The sequence below is a fragment of the Arachis ipaensis genome, chromosome B4 (genome assembly GCF_059453495.1).
Source record: "Arachis ipaensis isolate K30076 ecotype BB chromosome B4, ASM5945349v1, whole genome shotgun sequence".
In the NCBI taxonomy this organism is placed as follows: domain Eukaryota; kingdom Viridiplantae; phylum Streptophyta; class Magnoliopsida; order Fabales; family Fabaceae; genus Arachis; species Arachis ipaensis.
This window is the reverse complement of record NC_142439.1, coordinates 65,261,083-65,283,407: the sequence shown is the minus strand read 5'-3', so window position 1 is coordinate 65,283,407 and position 22,325 is coordinate 65,261,083. Positions and strand designations below refer to the sequence as shown.

The window sequence follows — 22,325 nt, the reverse complement described above, 5'->3', positions numbered from 1 at the left end:
TACAATTCCTTCCCAAAATTGTTCCATGGTTGAAAACTTGCTTCCTAAAGATCCTTTAATTATGTATTTTAATTCTCCTTTATACCATTCGATGCCGTGATCCGTGTGTTAAGTGTTTCAGGCTTCATAGGACAGGAATGGCTTAGAGAATGGAGAGGAAGTTTGCAAAAATTGAAGGAATACAAGAAACTAAGGAGATGACTAGCGAACACTGACGCGAGCGCATGGCTCACGCGAACGCGCGAAACGGAGAAATCGCAGCGACGTAAACGCGTGCCTAACGCAAACGCATGGATTGGAGTCTGCACGAATGACACGAACGCGTGAACGACACGAACGCGTGGCAAGGAAAATCGCTGAATGACACGAACGCGTGGACAACGCGTACGCGTGACCTGCGCGATCTGCAGAAATTACAGGATACGTTGGAGACAACTCCAGGCCGCGTTTTAACCTAATTTTCAGCCTAGAAACACATAATAAAGCGAGGGAATATGCAGAGACTCAACACGCATCCACACACATTCAGATACATTGATATTAGGATTACTTTTAGTGTTAGATCTGAATCTAAAGTTACTTTTACATTCATAGCTTATACTTTTGCTTGGATTTTGGATGTTGAAGAGTCATCACCTTCGTTGAAGTCATTACTTTAGTTTGTTTCCTTATTCCCTCACTTTTAATTAGTTACTCGTTGACTTTGTTCAGATAATTATGTTGCATTTTGAATTTATTAATATATAGCGTTATTTTTATTTTTAATAAATTTTATTTCTCTATTTTATTTTATTTAATTATGTCTTCTTATATTTTTATGATTATTAATTCCATGTCAATGGAGTAGATCCTCTACCTGACATGGGGGTTGATTAAGAGGAGACACTTGAGTTAGAATGCTCAAGTGCTTAGTTAAATTGGACATTGTAGGCTAATTCTGTACCTACTAACGCTAGACCTCCCCAAGGGAGAGGAATAGGATTTGCGGGTAAGAGTTAGTTCAATCACTATATTTTTCTTTATTTAGTAAGGGTTAACCAAGTGAGAACAACAACCTCTTTACACTATACTTGAGAAGATTCCAACAAGGATAGGACTTCCACTTAATTATTCCCCCAGTCAAGACCTTTTATTTGGAATATAAATAATTATTCTTAGTTTATTTTTATTGCTTTAATTCATAATTATTTTAATTACTCATTATCAAAATTCAAACTTTCTGGGAATTTTCTGATTAATAAATTAGCACTCTTTCCTGTAACTCGTTGGGAGATGATCTGGGACTCATACTCCCAGTATTTTATTTCTAAAATTTGTGACAACCCTTTTTAAATTGGTGAGACGGATCTTAGCTAGTTAAGAGCTATACGTGTAACGCTATTCTCTTATTTGAAATCTCTTAATTGGTTAACTTCTGCCACGCACCAATTGTCCCAACAAAGAAAGGAAAAAGAAGATAGTAAAAAGAAAGAAAAGAAAGAAGAGGGAAAGTGTGGAGGTTCTTTTCGCGTGTGGAGTTTGGGGTTTGAAGTGTGGAGAGTGGTGGGAAAGTGAATGGCTTTTATAGGAGGGAGAGGTGTAGTCTGGAAGATGGGAAGTAAAATCAATTTAATATTTTTCCACTTGGGAAGTGGTGCCTAGCGTGGGAAGAGGCACCAACCTTTATCTCTTTTGGTTCTCTGCATATGTTGAGTTCCAAAGTGTAAGTATACTTTGACTCTCTGCCTCATTGAGCCATCAATCATGTGGGCCCCATTCTCTCTCTTGAAATTAAAGACCGAAAACCCCATTAGTGAAAAGAACTTCTTCATATTCCCTTTATTAAAATACAATTAAAATGTAACTACTGAGTGTCCCTTGGGACACCAAACTTAATTTCATTGCATATAATAAATTGGGTTCATCATTGGATTTTAATGTGTTCATAAGGGTGAAATAAATTTAATTCTTTCACATTCCTTCCTTCTTAATTCCTTTTGAACACATTAAAGTGGCTTTGTATGCTCCACCAATTTACTAAATGCTTTCAAACTTTAATCATGTTGGGCTTGCTGTGTGAACTTCCTTTGGTGGTAGCCACACCAAACTTAATTTCTGGGCTTACTTTCAAAATTAGTTTATTCAAATGGTTGTAAGCCTAAATTAAGTGGGTTAGTGGCTACACCAAACTTAGCTTCTTAGCTAGTTCCTCAGCCCAATTAATTAACATCAATGAGTGTACCCAGCAGCCTTGCACTTCCAGTAAAAAAAACTACGAGATTCACTAGCTAACAACACTTTAAACTGATACTTAAACTATCTAAGCTAACAATCACAAACTACTTCTAGAAAGCAGGAAATTGAAAGGATTAACTGAAACTTAAACTACCTAAATCAACAATCCTAAGCTATTTCTAGAAAGCAAGAAATCAAAAGGATATGAGTGTTGGGTACCTCCCAACCAGCACTTCTTTAGCGTCACTAGCTTGACGTTCCTCCATCTTTAGTTGAGGTTGTAGCTCACTCTTTGCTCATCCAAAGAGTCCCCCAAGTAGTGCTTTAGCCTATGGCCATTGACAATGAAGGTCCTCTGTGTCTTGTCCTCCATAAGCTCTACATGACCATAGGGAGACACCTTGAGGATTGTGAAAGGTCCAGACCACCTTGACTTTAGTTTCCCTGGGAAGAACTTGAGCCTTGAATTGTACAACAGCACTTTTTGACCTTCTACAAACTCTCTTTTTGCTAGCTTCTGATCATGCCATTTCTTTGTGTTTTCCTTGTAAATCTTGGTATTCTCATAAGCTTGATTTCTGAATTCTTCCAGCTCATTGAGTTATAGTAGCCTCCTTTCCCCTGCAGCTTGATTATCAAAGTTTAGCATCTTTAGAGCCCAAAATGCTCTGTGTTCAAGTTCTACTGGTAGGTGACAAGCCTTCCCAAATACTAGTTGGTATAGAGACATACCAATGGGTATTTTGAAGGCTGTCCTATAAGCCCATAGTGCATCATCCAGCCTTTTGGACCATTTCTTTCTTGAGTTACCAATAGTCCTTTCAAGGTTTCTTTTGAGTTCTCTATTTGAAATCTCAGCTTGTCCGTTGGTCTGTGGATGGTATGGAGTTGCTACTCTGTGCTTGACTCCATACTTCAGCAGGAGTGCTTCAAGTTGCTTATTGCAGAAATGTGTCCCTCCATCACTAATAAGGGCTCTAGGAACTCCAAATCGGCTGAAGATATTTTTTCTCAAGAAGCTTATCACAACCTTGTTGTCATTTGTTGATGTGGCTATGGCTTCTACCCACTTTGACATAGAATCTACAGCCACTAATATATAGTTGTTTGAGTAGGAGGATGGGAATGGTCCCATAAAATCAATCCCCCATACATCAAACAACTCTAGCTCCGTGATGAACCTTTGTGGCATCTCATTTTTCTTGGGTAAATTGCCAGCCCTTTGGCATTCATTGCATCTTGACACCAATTCCTTTGCATCTTTGAATATTGTTGGCCAAAATAACCCACATTGCAGCACCTTAGCTACAGTTCTTTCTCCACTAAAATGGCCTCCATATGTGGATCCATGGCATTGCCACAACACTTTCTGTCCTTCCTCATGTGAAATACACCTTCTCAAGATTCCATCGACACCCTTTTTAAACAAGTAGGGCTCATCCCAAATGTAGTGTTTAGCATCATTGATTAGTTTTCTCCTTATGTACTTGTTGATGTTGGTGGGCAGCTCCCCAATAGCCTTGAAGTTGGCTATATCAGCAAACCAAAGGCTTTCTTGAATCATCATCAACTGCTCATCAGGAAAACTTTCATTCACTTCAAGTTGTTGTACTTCATCCTCTTCATGTGGGATTCTTGATAGATGGTCATCCACCTTGTTCTCTGCTCTACTTTGATTTTTAATCTCTATGTTGAACTCTTGAAGTAGCAAGACCCACCTTATCAACCTAGGCTTAAATTCTTGCTTGGTCAGCAAATATTTGAGGGCTATATGATCAATGAAAATAGTAACTTTAGAGCCAATGAGATATGATCTAAACTTGTCAAAAGGAAAGACTATGGCTAAAAGTTCCTTCTCAGTGGTGGTGTAGTTTCTTTGATTCTCATTGAGAACTTTGCTAGCATAATAAATAACATGTACTATCTTATCTTTCCTTTATCCCAGAATAGCACCAACAGCAAAGTCAGATACATCACACATCAATTCAAAGGGTAGATCTCGGTTAGTAGTGCTATAATAGGTGCAAAGAAAAGTATGTTTTTAAGCTCATCAAAGGCTATCACACACTTTCTATAAAAAAAAGGGTGTATTTGAGACAAGTAGGTTGCTGAGAGGCTTAGCAATCTTTGAAAAATCTTTAATAAACCTCCTATAGAATCCAGCATGCCCTAAAAAGCTTCTAATTGCTTTGACATTGCATGGTGGAGGCAACTTCTCAATTACTTCCACCTTTGCCTTGTCTACCTCTATACCCTTTTTAGAGATCTTATGACCAAGAACCACCCCTTTAGTTATCATAAAATGGCACTTCTCCCAGTTTAAAACTAGGTTGGTTTCTTGGCACCTCTTTAGCACCAGGGCAAGATGATGCAAGCAATTAGAATATGAATCTCCAAAGAGAAGTCGTCCACGAAGACTTCAATGAACTTTTCAATCATGTCTGAAAAGATGGAGAGCATGCACCTTTGGAATGTTGCAGGTGCATTGCACAATCCAAAGGGCATTCTCCTATAAGCAAAGACACCATAAGGACAAGTAAAGGAGGTTTTCTCTTGATCTTTGGGGTCTACAACTATTTGGTTGTAGCCAGAGTAACCATCCAAGAAGCAGTAATATTCATGTCTTGCGAGTCTTTCTAGCATCTGGTCCATAAAAGGTAAGGGGAAGAAGTGGTCTTTTCGGGTGGCTTCATTAAGCTTCCTATAGTCAATGCACATGCGCCATCCAGTCACTGTTCTTGTTGGTATCAATTTATTCTTCTCATTTGGTACAACAGTGATCCCTCCCTTCTTAGGAACCACTTGGACAGGGCTCACCCAAGGGCTATCTGAGATAGGGTAAATCACCCCTGCTTACCATAGTTTCAACACCTCTTTTTGGACTACTTCATTCATTGTTGGGTTTAGCCTTCTCTGTTACTGTCTTGAGGGCTTTGCACCTTCCTCAAGTAGAATTTTGTGCATGCACATTGAAGGACTGATTCCCTTTAGATCTGTAAGTGTCCACCCTATAGCATCCTTGTGTTGTTTCAGCACTTCGATTAGCTCCTCTTCTTGTTCCTCATTCAAACTTGAATTGATGATCACTGGGTATGTGTTGTTGTCACCCAAGTAAGCATATTTCAACCTTGGAGGTAGAGTTTTCAGCTCCAACTTTGGTGCCTCCACTTCCATTTTAATTGTCTTGTCCATCATGATTAGTTCGTCTATAGTCTCCAGTGGTAGCTCACCACATGAGGCTTGTCCATCTTGCTCTTTGATTTCTTCACATTGTTCTTCCTCTAGGACTCCTTGAACCAGATTTTCAATTGTATTCACCATCATGCATTCACCAATGGATTCCTTGGGGTAGCTCATTGCCTTGAAGACATTGCAAACCATCTTTTCTTCATGTAATCTTAAGACTAGCTCCCCTTTTTGAACATCAAGTATGGCCCCAGCAGTAGCTAAGAATGGCCTACCTAGGATGATTGATGTGTTGGCCTCTTCTTCCATATCAAACACAACAAAATCAGCTAGAAAGATGAACTCTCCCACTTTTACCAACATATCCTCCACCACACCATGGGGAAATTTGAAAGTTCTGTCAGCTAATTGAAGAGCCATTCTTGTAGGTTTTGCTTCTTCAATCCTCATCCTTTTTATCATTGCCAAGGACATGAGGTTGATGTTGGCTCCTAGATCACATAGTGCCTTCTCAATGCTTATATCCCCAATGATACAGGGGATTTGGAAGCTCCCAGGGTCTTTTAATTTCTGGGGGAGTTTTTTTTGTATTATGGCACTACACTCTTCAGTGAGCACTACAGTCTCTTTTCTCCCCAATTCCTCTTCCTTGTCATGAGCTCTTTTAAGAATTTGGCATAGAGTGACATTTGCTCTAATGCTTCAGCAAAAGAGATGTTAATTTGAAGCTTCTTGAAGATCTCGAGAAACCTAGAAAACTGGCTGTTCTTCCCATCTTTTCTCAGCCTTTGTGGATATGGTACTTGTGGCACATAAGGCTTTAGAACTTGATTTGGTGGGGTTGGTGCAGGAGTCTGCTCTTCCTCCTTGATATCAGATTCAGTTGCAGCTTCTTTTTCATGTTTGTCTCGACTTGGGGCTGCTTCATCTATCACCTTTCCACTTCTTAGTGTGATAGCTTTGCATTCCCCTCTTGGGTTGACCATGGTATCACTAGGGAATGTATGTGTGGGCATTGGTATTTGCTTGGAAAAGTTTCCTAGTTGTGCTTCTAATTTTGAGATTGTTGCCCCTTGATTCCTTATATTGGATCTGGCCTCCTCTCGGATTGCATCTATCTTCCTATCAGCTTTCACTTGTCTTTTTGATATTGTGGAGATAGTCCCTGTTAGTTGTGCCATAGTAGCTTCTAATCTTGCAAGATTGCTACTGAGATCACTTGGTTATGTAAATGGGGGTGAGGTATCTTGAGGGTGGTTATTGTATTGTTGTTGGGTGGAATGGTAGGGTGTATTTTGTGGGTTGTGGTAGGGTCTGTTGCTACTTGATTAATGGTTGGAGTTGTGGTTATTGTATTGGTTAGAGTGGTAAGGCTTGTGTTCTTGGTTGTGGTTTTGCTAGTTCCCCCATCCAAAGTTCGGGTGGTTCCTTCCTCTTGAGTTGTATGGGGGTCTAGAGGGATTATTCACATAGTTGGCTTGCTCCCATTCACTTTCAGTTGCTGGGTTCCCTTCCTCTTGTGGAGGTTCTTAAGCATGGACAGCTGAGACTTGATTCTTCTCCATTTGCTTAGTTAAAGCTGCTAATTGATCTGTGATCACTTTGTTTTGTGCTAGCAAGGCATCCATGGAATTGAGCTCCATTACTCCTCATCTCTTTTGAGTCCTTTTAGAGGCATAGAAGTACTCATTATCGGCAACAGTTTCAATGATATCTATGGCCTCCTCAATGGTTTTTTTCTTGTTGAGGGAGCCCCCTGAAGAGTGGTCTACAACTATCTTGGATTCATATGACAGTCCTTCATAAAAGATATGCAATTGTACCCATTCATTGAACATATCAGGAGGGCACTTCCTTGTCAAATCCTTGAATCTCTCCCAGGCTTCGTATAGAGTCTCTCCATCCTGTTATCTAAACGTTTGGACCTCGGCTCTCAGTCTATTGATTCTTTGTGGAGGGTAGAACCTTGCTAAAAATTTGTTAACAACATCTTCCCAGGTGGTGAGGCTTTCTTTGGAGAATGATTCCAGCCACTTTGATGCCTTGTCCCTAAGAGAGAAAGGGAACAAGAGCAGTTTATAAGTGTCTGGATGAACTCCATTTGACTTTACAGTATCATAGATCCTCAAGAAGGTAGTGAGATGTTAATTGGGGTCCTCTTGAGTATTTCTTCCAAGGGAACAATTATTCTAAACTAGAGTGATGAGCTGTGGCTTCAGCTCAAAGTTGTTGGCATGTATATTAGGTCTCACGGTGCTACTCTCACAATTCCCAGGATTCGGATTTATGTAGGAACCTAGCACCCTCCTCTCTTGTGGAGCATGGTTGTTGCCAACAGCTTCTTCATGATGGTTTTGTGCTTCTCCTTCCATGGTTTGGGTTGGATCTTCTTCTTCTTCTTCACCAACGACTCTTTTGCCTCTTGCCACTGCTTCTCTTCTCAATCTTAGTAATGTTCTCTCTGGTTCAGAATCGTAAGAGATTTCAGTTCTCCTTCTCCCTATCATACACAAGACAAAATCACCAAATATCGTTCAAGTAATAATCGACGAGGAGTGGGATCGTATCCACAGAGATTGATTGATTGAGCAGTGTTAGCTAATGAGTTAATTAGTTAAGCTAATCAAATAAAGAGTGTTGAATACTGAAAATTAAATTGCAGAATTATAAAGACATAAAAGTAAAGGAAAGCAATAAAGTGTAGGAATGTAAATGGCAAGAATGCAAAGAACAAAAGCATAAAAGGCTTAATTGTAAAAGGGAGTGGGGAATTAGCAGAATGTAAAAGAAAGTTATAAAGAATTTGGAAGATAAGAATAGGAGAATTCATTGGGTTTGGGAGATGTTGATCTCTTTGGATTAAATCCAATTCATCTCATCTTCAATCATGCAACTCATTGACCTCTTGGCAATCATGAGTGATTGAGTCCCAATCCCTTGGTAACCCAATCTCTCAAATCTTGATCAATAGCCAATTCTTTTGTCTAATTGCTCATAAGAAGAGATGAAGAATGGTCCCTAATTTTACCACACACTTTCCTAGATCCAAGTATTGGGAGGATTAATGTTACTATATCCAACCCAAACCCAAATCTATTCAAGCATGAGAAGGATTCTCAAGCATGGTTCTATGATTCCTCTTCCAAGGCTCACATAAAACCCAAAATCATTCAATCTCTTTCCCAAGATAATTGAATGATAGAGTGAAGAACAAAAATTCTTCAAGTAAATCAAACAGAAGATGAATAGAAGAAGAAATTTCACTATCATTAATCCATCAAGTACAACAGAGCTCCCTCTCCCAATAAGAGTGAGCTTAGCTACTTATAGCTCATAGAAAAGTACAAGAGATGGAAGAGATAAAGTGTAAAGTGAAAAGTAGATCTAAACTTGGCAATGCCAATCCAATACTACCCAACTTAACCCCTTTTTCAGTACTTTTCAGGGGGTATTTATACTACTTCTATCACTAGAATTAAGAAAATACAAAAGAAAAAGAAAATTACAATTGGAGGGAAAAGGAAAACTCAATAAACGTGACCTCCAGTAGCTGGCGCGTGATTGGCGTTTAAGTGGAGTGCCACACCTAGCCTCCAAATTTGGCTTGGCGCGCCACGACCAATTCTTCAAGTGGCACGCCCAGGGTTTTCTTTAGTGTTGGCTAGCCTGGTGTGCCACGCCTTCGACCTCAAGTGGCACGCCCAGGCTCTTCTTTAAAGCATTGGTTAGCCTGGCGTGCCATGCCTTGGGCCTCAAGTGGCATGCACAGGCTCTTCCTTGGAGCTTTGAACTAGCGTGGCACGGCCAGGGTCTGGCGTGCCACGCCCATTGTGGGTGTTGTATCTTCTTCTCTGGAAAATATAACTGGCATGCCACGCCCAGTGTGTGGCGTGCCAGGCCCATAATGCATGCTTTTTCACCTCTCTGGAAAACATAACTGGTGTGCCATGCCCAGTGTGTGGCGTGCCACGCCCAGCATTCTTCCTTGCTCTAGTAGCTGGCGTGCCACGCCCAGTATTTAAGTGGCACGCCCAGGTGAATAGTGAGAATTGGCGTGCTACGCCTTCGACCTCAAGTGGCACGCCCAGCTTTGGTGTTTGCTCTTCTTTAGTGTTGGCGTGCCACGCCTGGGTCTTTAAGTGGCACGCCCAAGTGAGGATGATACCTGGCGTGCCACGCCTTCGACACCAAGTGGTACGCCCAAGTGTTTGGGTCTTCACTTCATCTCTGGAAATTTGAACTGGCGTGCCATGCCTTGACGTTCAAGTGGCACGCCCAAGTGAGGATGATATCTGGCGTGCCACACCTTCGATACCAAATGGCACGCCCAAGTGATGGGCTAGAGTTGGCGTGCCACGCCTTCGATACCAAGTGGCACGCCCAAGTGATGGACTAGAGTTGGCGTGCCATGCCTTCGATATCAAGTGGCACGCCCAAGTGAAGCCTTTCTGGATTGATGAACTGGCGTGCCACGCCAAATGGTTCAAGTGGCACGCCCATTGTGTGTGATGGACTTGGCATGCCACTCCCAGCTTGGCGTGCCACGCCCCTTTTGTGGCCTTCAACATTGTTCGCTAGAAATCATTACTGGCATGCCACGGCCATTCATTTTCATGGTGTTTGTTCCAAGTGGCATGCCTATTACACACGCCTAGCTTTGCTTGATGTTTCCTTCCCTTTTTGTTGCTCTTTTCACCTGAAATTCAACACAAACCCATTTCAAAGTAATGTACCATAATATTTGTCATTTGGTTCATGAAATTTCATTAAAACAATGAATATGTGCTTTTTTTATGATCCTTTTTAGATAGAAAAAAGGGTAAATGATGCAAGTCATCAAGCTTCCAAATCCCTTGTATCATAAGAGAAATTACAGTGGAAAAAGCTTTATGTGATTTGGGAGCCAGCATAAATTTTTTGTCCTTAGCAATGATGAGAAGAATGAAGATTGAGGAAGCCAAACCAACAAGAATGGAACTTCAATTAGCAGACCGATCATTCAAAATCCCCATGGAGTAGTAGAAGACTTGATGGTGAAGGTGAGAGACTTCATCTTCCCAGCAGACTTTGTGGTATTGGATATAGAGGAGGAAGCCAAAGCTTCAATCATTTTAGGAAGGCCAATCTAGCAATAGCCAGAGCTATCATAGATGTCCAAAAGGGTGAACTTACCCTTAGGCTACATGATGAGAAAATGGTATTCATTGTGTTCGAAGCCATGAGACACCTACAGGAGTCACTAGGAAAATGCATGATATTGGAGGCAGTAGAGATCTTAGTGCAAGAAAATTTTGAAGAAGAAGGACTTGAGGAGGTATCAGAAGAAGATCCCACATCAAATAGTGAGGCTGCAGTAGTTCAATCAACCGAGACACTCATTTCAAGAACATTAGAGGAAAAGAAGGAAGTGAAGGAAGCACCCAAACTCGAACTGAAGGTATTGCCCACTCTCAAGTATGCATACTTGGGAAGTGATGGAAGTTATCCAGTAATCATAAATTCCGCCCTCAATCAAGAACAAGAGAAAGAGTTAATCAAGGTACTGCAAAAGCATCAAGATGCCATTGGATGGACCCTTGCTGATCTAAAAGGGATAAGCCCCTCCATGTGCATGCATAAGATCCTCTTGGAAGAAGATGCCAAGCCTTCTATCCAACCCCAAAGAAGGTTGAATCCTGTCATGAAAGAAGTGGTACAAAAGGAGGTCATGAAGCTTTGGCAGGCAGGGGGTGAACTACCCAATTTCTGATAGCCCATGGGTGAGCCCTGTCCAAGTGGTCACCAAGAAAGGAGGCATCATTGTGGTGCCCAATGAAAGGAATGAACTCATCCCTACAAGAACTGTAACGGGCTGGAGAATGTGCATTGATTATAGAAAACTCAATGAGGCCACAAGAAAAGACCACTTCCCACTCTCTTTCATGGACCAGATGCTGGAAAGGCTCACAGGGCATGAATACTACTGCTTCTTAGATGGCTACTCAGGATATAATCAGATAGTAGTAGACCCAAGAGATCAAGAGAAAACATCCTTTACTTGTCCCTATGGAGTCTTTGCTTATAGACGCATGCCTTTTGGATTGTGCAATGCACCTGCCACTTTCCAAAGATGCATGTTGTCTATCTTTTCAGATATGATTGAAAAATTTATTGAAGTATTTATCGATGACTTTTCAGTGTTTGGTGATTCATTCCCCAATTGCTTACATCACCTTCCTTTGGTGCTAAAGAGATGCCAAGAGACTAACCTAGTCTTGAACTGGAAAAAATGCCATTTTATGGTAACAGAAGGGATAGTCCTTAGCCACAAAATCTCTAATAAAGGCATAGAGGTGGATAGAGCTAAGGTAGAGGTAATTAAGAAATTATCTCCACCTAGTAATGTCAAAGTAATTAGGAACTTCTTGGGACATACTGGATTCTACAGAAGGTTCATTAGAGATTTTTCAAAAATTGCCAGACCTTTGAGTAACCTACTTGTCTCTGATGCACCTTTTGTGTTTGATCAAGAATGCATGCTAGTGTAACAACCCCGGTTTTCGAGAACACGAAATCTTTTCTGAAAGTACGGATTTCTCCGGAAGATTTGTAAGGGGAAAACCTTTGATATATCATCAAGTATCTCAATCCTCATTGTCATTATGTCATCTTTAAGCTAGAACCTTTTCCGAGGCAAGCTCGATAACGCGGTCACGAAGAACCTAGTTTTTGAACCGTATCGGTTAGAAGTTTTGATTCGGTTTTTCGTAAATAGTCTCAGTTTGACGAACTGGACTTGATTTATGAGAAAAGAGAGATAAAAGGATGATATTATCATTATATTAGTATTAGAAGCTTCTTGAATAATATTATAAGGTTACCTAGTCAGTTTTAGTTAAAAACAGAAAATCGATTTAACCGGGTTTACGGTTAACTGGTGCAGCTTAGCACCAGCACTCTCTGATGAATTTAGCAATGCTAAGGCCTCAATATACATGTTCTATTCTCATAATAAATATGTTACTAGTGTCATTTATGCTAGTAGCTCAGAAAATAATTTTTAGAGATGTTTTTACGAGTGTTCCGATACACCTAGTTTTAGTAGTTGTACACCAGAGATATTTTAATATTATTTTAATCCACCTCTAAGCCAACCAATCACAACTCACCTTACACCCCCAAGACCTCCAAGGCTGTCTCATTTCATCATTTTGGCCGAAAATAACAAGAGAGAAAAGAGAGAAACTTTCATGAACACTTAATCTTCAAAGCTTGATTTCTTCTGAACTAAAACTCAAATCAAAACTCCGATTTCACCAAAATGATCCTCTCTTCTTCCTCTACATAACCATGTAACTTATCAAGGATGGAAATAAGGTGAGATGGCTGTCTCCCTCCCATTTCAAATTCGGTTTTCAAGGAAAACCATGCAAAACATGTGTTTTCTTGATGTTCTTCCTTAGGAATCATGCTTAACTTGACTTGAGGGCCAAGAAACGTGAATTTCCAGCAAGTCTAAGGTGAGATATCTTTTCCTAACATACTGAGTGAGATTTGGTCAGTTGAGAGTTTTTGGATTTAAAGTTGTTCTTGATGTGATTTAGGAGGAAAAAGTGCTTAAGGACCACCTGAAAGTTTAACCAAATTAGGAGCAGCAAAACCAGGTAGGGATTGGCAAATTTAATCGTGATTGATTGTGTTTGAGTTGTGTGATTATGATGTTGTTTGGCTGTGCTTGAAATTGATTGTTTGTATGAGTAATTCTTGTTGAAATTTTGGTGAAAATTTGATGAAATTTGATGAAATTCAAGCTATGAATGTGTGTTCTTGTGGCAGCTGGAAAACAAAACCCTAGAGCTTAAATTGAAGTTCAATTTGTGTTAAAATCATGTAGAAAAGATGGGGTTTTAGTGGCTGGAAATTTATTTTGAATTTCGGTAAAAATCAGTTGCGGAAAAGACTAAAAAACGGGTAAAAACAGAGAAAGAATCTGAAGAATATACGAAGAACACGAAGAACACTTTGAGTTTGGTGAAGAACATTGAAAAACAACTTTTAGATCTTAGAAAGGGCAAGGAATTAAAATTTTTGGTGTTTAAGGGGTTATATGGTAATTTCTGAAAGTTAGGGTGGTAAAAGTAGAAATATTAAAAGTTACAGGTGGTAAAAAATGAATTTTAAAGGTTAAAGGTAAAGTTAAGGTAATTTTCAAAAATATATTAATAAAATAATAAATAATAATAAAATATTAAATAATAATATTTAATTAAAAATAATATTTTAATAAAAATAATAAAATAATGCGAAAAAGGCAATTTTCTGTAAAAGCTTTAGAAAGACAACTTTAAGTGCAGAATCTCATAATTACCTTCATATAATACTTAGGGAGTGGTAATAACATGATAGTGAGGCAAAGATAAAGAAAAGATAAAAAATTAAAGAAAAGATAAAAACCCAAGAAAAAGTCTGTAAAATTTTAATGACAGAAAAACAGACAGAGACTAGTGAACGAACTAGGGTTAGGTGTTATATGAAAAGTTAAACTGTTTCAGTATAGACTTAATGAACCTATACCTGGGACAGGCTAACTATTCATACCGAAATTTACATAAGCTTTAAATACACATGTTAAACAGAGAAATCAGAGCAGAATAAAGTAACACAGAGCACAGAGTAACCAGAGTAAAGTAAAGAGATACAAAGAGAAAAGAATAATATGATAAAGAGAAATGGTTTGAGCTAGGATATTGTAAAAGTGAAAGATGTAAAGTTTGTATAGTATGATTGAACAGAGAAAGAAAGAGGTACTGCATAAGAATGTGAAAATGATGATGAATAATGAGGATGATGATGAATGATGATAATGAGAATGATTATGTAAAGATCTGCTGCGTGAAGGCAGTCAGATAGATAGTGGTACGACCACAGAACGTTTTCCAGTGTTACACAGCTATTGATAGCTGTACCTGCAACTGATAACCTGGGATCACTAGCAGAGGATATTAATTCATACACGGCTAGAATGCCGCACCTGTAAGGCAAGGATTGCTTACAGAGAATATGATTTCATACACGGCTGGAATGCCGCCACATGTAAGGCAGAGTTTGCTTACAGAGGATATAACGCATACGTCGGTTAGTGAGAACTGTACCTATGCTGACTGGAAAACCATACCCGTTTCAGCTGCTTCGGGTTACGTCGGGAGCGGGTAAAACCGACAGATGAGCTCATTACCTGCGCTAGGGCTAGACATGCATCATACTTGGTTGCGCATTTCCTTTGTTATGATTGTGGTATGAATGTATGCTTTCCTTGTTTGTATTCCATTCTCTGCGCTTGTGTTATTTTCTTGTATTCTTCTGTTTGTGTTCTGCTATCTGTTTTCTCTATCTTTTCTACTTATCTGTGTTTTCTAATTACTGCTTCTTTGTATTCTGCTAATAGTCTGCTAAACAACATAGAATTAATGAACGTAACTAATAACCCCGACCCTACTAAGAACTCCCCAGTTCTTACCCCTTCTCTCTCCCTTCCCCCTTCAGATGGAAGTACGAGTACCTTACTATAGTTTGCTGATGACCGTTCGAAGATGAGGATTCTGCTCTAGATAGTCTTCTGAGTCTAGGGTGAATATCGTTCTCTGATTATATGTATATACTGTGAGACCAGCCAACGTCTGCACCCCGTTCATATGCGCACTTTAACCTAAATCCTGTGTACGAGATTCCTATTGTGTGGCTACTTCATGAGGTACCAGAGAGACGTCCTGTGGAAAAGTCTGAACGTGCAGAGGAGTAGCAGATGATGTTCTATCTTTTGATGACGTTCCACCTGACTTGAGTTGTGAAGACTTAGAACGTACTTTCCCTCGCTTTAGTAGTTTAGAGGGACTAGGTGAGTATAGAATCTAGGCTAGCCTAGGTGCCAGCTTAGAGACCTCTTGAACAGGTCAGGACTTGGGATGTTGTATGTATGTATATGTATATAGTTATTATCTAGCTATATCTAGGGGTGTTCTAACTAAAGGTCTATACTCTAATAAAGGCTGGATAACTGAATATTGCTAGCTACTCGTAATGTATTTATGTGTGGTTGTTTATAACTGTTTTATCTGTTATTACCTGTGAATTGATTATGAGTGATTCCGCCTATTAATCCAAATGTTTTCAAAAAAAAAAAAAAAAACCCTCGCAAATTAACTACGCTTTTAACAACGAATCAAGCTCATATGATAAATAATAGATAATAATTAGGAAGACAAATTGGTAGTGCTCAGTTTCCGGTATGATCTAGACATAGTGAAAATTGGGTCGTTACAATTTGGTATCAGAGCAGTTCGTTCCCAATAGTGCCTGGGGAGTGGACTGACTATGCTTCATTGCATACTCTGTTGTGTGTCTCATGCGTATAGGATATCCCAGTGATATATGTTGCATGATTGTTTCTGTGTTTTCATTTTGGGAATGTTCACACTTGACTTGAAGTGTTAAGACTGATCACCTTAACAATGATTGTTTGGTGTGAACAGGACTACAATGGGTTCACGGAGATGAGGCGTACGGAAGGAATTCCTAATGTTAACTACGGGAGGGAACAGGAAACGTTTATGGCTACCATGAACAACGCGGCTGAAGTAGTGCGTGAAGCTACGGTAACAGCGGCTAGGGCTGTTGAACGTCTTGGAGTGAGAAATGGGAATGATGAGAATAACTTAGGGCATCCTGAAAGACCTATGACCCTTGAGACCTTTCTGAAGGTTAATCCGCCTAAGTTCAAGGGTACACTCGTTGCGACTGACGCTGATAACTGGTTTCGAGGTATTGAACGATCACTAAGAGCGCAGCATGTTCCGGAAGGACAACACGTGGAGTTTGCTACTTATATGCTCGAGGGAGAAGCTGAGTACTGGTGGCAGGGGATACAACGACTGCTACAACGTAATGAGGGTGACATTCCTTGGGATATTTTTAAAGATGAATTCTACAAGAAATCTTTCCCAAGAGCAGTGCGTGATGCTAAAGAGATAGAGCTTATGCAGCTGAGGCAAGGGGATATGACTGTTGCTGAGTATGCTCGTAATTTCGATGACTTGTGTCGTTTCCCTAAGATCTGTCAAGGGAATCCTGCTGACTTTGAAGAATGGAAGTGCTTGAAGTTTGAAGGAGGCCTTCGTAATGATCTGATGAGTTCAATAGTTCCGCTGGAGATACGTAATTTTGCTGAATTAGTCAACAAGAGCAAGTTAGTGGAAGAATGTATTAAGAAAGTGACTGTGGCCAAGGTGAGTCGCCAAGGATTTCCACCAAGGCGACTTAGCAATCATCAGGCAGCTGGGAGAAGGGTGCATTTTAAAGCGCGTGGCATACGGCAGCATAAGAACCTACAAGTTGGTAACATTACTGCTCGCCGTACGGGTAAGAATGGAGGTAAAGTAAGGCAAGGCAATGGTGAACGAGCCCATCAGGCTTACATAAACACTGCATGTAAGCAATGCGGAAAAGAGCATAATAATAGGTCTTGCCAGTTTGGATCACCTAACTGCTATGCTTGTGGAGAACTTGGACATATTGCTAAGGATTGTCCAAAGGGATTTACTCAAAATTCAGTTAGAACCCAGCAACAAGGACGAGTGTTTGCTATCACTATTGACGATGTTGTGCAATTGAACGCCCTCATTCAAGGTCAGTGTTATGTCAAGAATCGATTTCTAACTGTACTGTATGATTCGGGTGCATCGCATTCTTTATTTCTCTAACTATTGCTTACGAGTTAGGATTATATTTCTTTAAATTGAATTTTTACTTAATTGTCCATACACCTGCATCCCAAAATGCTTTGACCAGTTTAGTGTTCCTGCAAGTACCATTCACTATTAGGAACAGAACTTTTATACATGATCTAATCTGTCTGCCTCTATGTGGTTTAGAAGTTATTCTAGGATTAGATTGGCTGTCCAAGTATCATGTTTTCCTTGATTGCTATGAAAGAACTGCTGTTATTCTGTCTGATAGTTTAGATATTAAACCATTTCTGTCTCATACTTTATATCTGAATTCTGTAAGAGTTACATTAGATGGGAGTGATTGTGAGGGGTACGTTCTGTTAGCGGCTAGCTCGAATGATAGTGAATTAAGCTTAGAACGAATCCGAATGGTGAAGGAATTTCCTGATGTTTTCTTGGACGACATACCTGAGTTTCCTCCTCAGCGAGAGATAAAATTCAGCATTGAACTAGTACCTGGAATCGGACCGATTTCCATAGTACCACACCGGATGTCACCATTGCTTGCAGAGCTGAAGAAGCTATGAGACAGGATCGTAGTGGCCTATAGAGGTACAAGAATAGAATTTGTGTGCCTAACTCTGGAGAATTGCGACAAAAGATTCTTGCTGAAGCTCACCAAAGTAGATTTTCTATGCATCCTGGAGTGACAAAGATGTATCGAGATTTGAAACAAATGTTCTGGTGGCCGGGCTTAAAGAAAGAAGTAGCTGATTATGTCTCAAAATGTTTAACCTGCCAGAAGATTAAGGTGGAACATCAGAAGCTATCAGGAACCCTGCAACCCTTAGAAATACCACAATGGAAATGGGAGCAGATTACTATAGATTTTATCACGAGATTGCCAAGAACCTCAACAGGACGTAATGCCATTTGGGTGATTGTGGACAGGTTGCCAAAGTCGGCGTGCTTCTTTTCGATTCGAGTTGACTATACTTTAGAAAGGCTGGAATCAATATATATATTCAAGAAATCGTACGACTACATGGGATACCTTCGTAAATTGTCTCAGATCGAGTTTCGAGGTTTACTACTAGATTTTGGGGAGCTTTTCAGAAAGCGTTGAAAACAGAATTGCACACGAGTATAGCATACCATCCTCAGATAGACGGACAATCAAAGCAGACAATCCAGATGTTAGAAGACATGTTACGATCATGTATGATGGACAACCAAAGCAGTTGGGATAAGTATTTTCTATTGGTCGAATTTGTCTACAACAACAGTTGCCAATAAAGTATCGGGATGGCACCATACGAAGCTCTCTACGAAAGAAGATGTCGGACACCATTGTGTTGGAATGACGATGGGGAAGCTAGTGTCTTAGGTACAAACTTAGTGTAAGAAACTACTGAGAAGATAAAGGAGATTCGTCGGAAGATCCAGACAGCACAAGGCCGTCAAAAGAGCTATGCCGATAATAGACGTAGACCCTTAGAGTTTAGTGAGGGAAACCATGTCTTTCTAGAAGTAACTTCGATTACTGGAATAGGTAGTGCCCTTAAGACTAAAAAGCTTAACCCACGATACATAAAACCTTTCCAAATACTTAAAAGAGTCGGTCTAGTAGCTTATCAAATAGCCCTTCCTCCTTATTTATCAAACCTTCATGATGTTTTTTTTTTATGTCTCGCAACTTAAGAAATATGTTCCCGATAAGAGTCACGTTTCACAACCAGAAACAGTACAGTTATAAAATGATTTGACATATCAAGCATCACCAGTTCAGATCATAGAAAGAAGTGATAAGTAGCTAAGAGGCAAGACTGTTCGCTTAGTCAAAGTAGCATGGGAACCAAGAGGAGAAGAAGAGCACACTTGGGAATTGGAAGATAAGATGAGAGCTGATTACCCGCATCTGTTCTCAGATAACTGAAATTTTGAGGGCAAAAATTTCTTTTAGGAGGGTAGGATGTAACAACTCCGGTTTTCGAGAACGCGAAATCTTTTCTGAAAGTACGGATTTCTCCGGAAGATTTGTAAGGGGAAAACCTTTGATATATCATCAGGTATCTCAATCCTCATTGTCATTATATCATCTTTAAGCTAAAACCTTTTCCGAGGCAAGCTCGATAACACGGTCACGAAGAACCTGGTTTTTGAACCGTATCGGTTAGAAGTTTTGATTCGGTTTTTCGTAAATAGTCTCAGTTTGACAAACTGGACTCGATTTATGAGAAAATAGAGATAATAGGATGATATTATCATTATATTAGTATTATAAGATTCTTGAATAATATTATAAGGTTACCTAGTCAGTTTTAGTTAAAAACAGAAAATCGGTTTAACCGGGTTTACGGTTTACTGGTGCAGCTTAGCACCAGCACTCTCTAATGAATTTAGCAATGCTAAGGCCTCATTATACATGTTCTATTCTCATAATAAATATGTTACTAGTGTCATTTATGCTAGTAGCTCAGAAAATAATTTTTAGAGATGTTTTTACGAGTGTTCCGATACACCTAGTTTTAGTAGTTGTACACCAGAGATATTTTAATATTATTTTAATCCACCTCTAAGCCAACCAATCACAACTCACCTTACACCCCCAATACCTCCAAGGCCGTCTCATTTCATCATTTTGGCCGAAAATAACAAGAGAGAAAAGAGAAAAACCTTCATGAACACTTAATCTTCAAAGCTTGATTTCTTCTGAACTAAAACTCAAATCAAAACTCAGATTTCACCAAAATGATCCTCTCTTCTTCCTCTACATAACCATGTAACTTATCAAGGATGAAAATAAGGTGAGATGGCTGTCTCCCTCCCATTTCAATTCGGTTTTCAAGGAAAACCATGCAAAACATGTGTTTTCTTGATGTTCTTCCTTAGAAATCATGCTTAACTTGACTTGAGGGCCAAGAAACATGAATTTCCAGCAAGTATAAGGTGAGATATCTCTTCCTAACATACTGAGTGAGATTTGGTCAGTTGAGAGATTTTGGATTTAAAGTTGTTCTTGATGTGATTTAGGAGGAAAAAGTGCTTAAGGACCACCTGAAAGTTTAACCGAATTAGGAGCAGCAAAACCAGATAGGGATTGACGAATTTAATCTTGATTGATTGTGTTTGAGTTGTGTGATTATGATATGATTTGGCTGTGCTTGAAATTGATTTTTTGTATGAGTAATTCTTGTTGAAATTTTGGTGAAAATTTGATGAAATTTGATGAAATTCAAGCTATGAATGTGTGTTCTTGTGGCTGCTGGAAAATGAAACCCTAGAGCTTAAATTGAGGTTCAATTTGTTTTAAAATCATGTAGAAAATATGGGGTTTTAGTGGCTGGAAATTTATTTTGAATTTTGGTAAAAATCGGTTGCTGAAAAGACTGAAAAACGGGTAAAAACATAGAAAGAATCTGAAGAATATACGAAGAACACGAAGTACACTTTGAGTGTGGTGAAGAACATTGAATAACACCTTTTAGATATTAGAAAGGGCAAGGAAGTAAAATTTTTGGTGTTTAAGGGGTTATATGGTAATTTCTGAAAGTTAGGGTGGTAAAAGTAGAAATATTAAAAGTTACGGGTGGTAAAAAGTGAATTTTAAAGGTTAAAGGTAAAGTTAAGGTAATTTTCGAAAATATATTAATAAAATAATAAATAATAATAAAATATTAAATAATAATATTTAATTAAAAATAATATTTTAATAAAAATAATAAAATAATGCAAAAAAGGTAGTTTTCTGTAAAAGCTTTAGAAAGACAACTTTAAGTGCAGAATCTCATAATTACCTTCATAAAATACTTAGGGAGTAGTAATAACATGATAGTGAGGCAAAGATAAAGAAAAGATAAAAAGTTAAAGAAAAGATAAAAACCCAAGAAAAAGTCTGTAAAATTTTGATGACAGAAAAACAGACAGAGACTAGTGAACGAACTAGGGCAACTTAGTTAGTACTTGAGTTGCGACTAGGGTTAGGTGTTATATGAAATGTTAAACTGTTTTAGTATAGACTTAATGAATCTATAACTGGGACAGGCTAACTATTCATACCGAAATTTACATAAGCTTTAAATACACATGTTAAACAGAGAAATCAGAGCAGAATAAAGTAACATAGAGCACAGAGTAACCAGAGTAAAGTAAAGAGATACAAAGAGAAAAGAATAATATGATAAAGAGAACTGGTTTGACCCAGGATATTGTAAAAGTGAAAGATGTAAAGTTTGTATAGTATGATTGAACATAGAAAGAAAGTGGTACTGCATAAGAATGTGAAAATGATGATGAATGATGATAATGAGAATGATTATGTAATGATCTGCTGCGTGAAGGCAGTCAGATAGATAGTGGTACGACCATAGAACGTTTTCCAATGTTACACAGCTATTGAGAGCTGTACCTGCAACTGATAACTTGGGATCACTTGCAGAGGATATTAATTCATACACGGCTAGAATGCCGCACCTGTAAGGCAAGGATTGCTTACAGAGAATATGATTTCATACACGGCTAGAATGCCGCCACCTGTAAGGCAGAGTTTGCTTACAGAGGATATAACGCATACGTCGGTTAGTGAGAACTGTACCTATGCTGACTGGAAAACCATACCCGTTTCAGCTGCTTCGGGTTACGTCGGGAGCGGGTAGAAACCGACAGATGAGCTCATTACCTGCGCTAGGGCTAGACATGCATCATACTTGGTTGCGCATTTCCTTTGTTATGATTGTGGTATGAATGTATGCTTTCCTTGTTTGTATTCTATTCTCTGTGCTTGTGTTATTTTCTTGTATTCTTCTGTTTGTGTTCTGCTATCTGTTTTCTCTATCTTCTCTACTTATCTGTGTTTTCTAATTACTGCTTCTTTGTATTCTGCTAATAGTCTGCTAAAAAAAATAGAATTAATGAACGTAACTAATAACCCCGACCCTACTAAGAACTCCCCAGTTCTTACCCCTTCTCTCTCCCTTCCCCCTTCAGATGGAAGTACGAGTACCTTACCATAGTTCGCTGATGACCGTTCGCAAGACGAGGATTCTGCTCTAGATAGTCTTCTGAGTCTAGGGTGAATATCGTTCTCTGATTATATGTATATACTGTGAGACCAGCCAACGTCTGCACTCCGTTCGTATGCGCACTTTAACCTAAATCCTGTGTACGAGATTCCTATTGTGTGGCTACTTCATGAGGTACCAGAGAGACGTCCTGTGGAAAAGT

At 39.2% G+C, this 22,325-nt stretch overlaps 1 protein-coding gene and 1 non-coding gene across 2 annotated transcripts; one reads left to right on the top strand and one right to left on the bottom strand.

Moving 5' to 3' along the window:
- Positions 1 to 2,815: 2,815 nt before the first annotated feature.
- Positions 2,816 to 5,850, bottom strand: LOC148567736 (uncharacterized). The gene is made up of 3 exons (XM_088484606.1): positions 5,154 to 5,850; positions 3,609 to 3,981; positions 2,816 to 3,209 (listed from the first exon to the last, which is right to left on the bottom strand). Exons 1-3 carry the CDS (start codon positions 5,848 to 5,850, stop codon positions 2,816 to 2,818), a joined length of 1,464 nt encoding a protein of 487 aa, XP_088340732.1.
- Positions 5,851 to 7,233: 1,383 nt separating this feature from the next.
- Positions 7,234 to 7,340, top strand: LOC148567735 (small nucleolar RNA R71). The gene has a single exon (XR_015881950.1). It is a non-coding gene; the product is annotated as a small nucleolar RNA R71 (small nucleolar RNA).
- Positions 7,341 to 22,325: the final 14,985 nt, after the last annotated feature.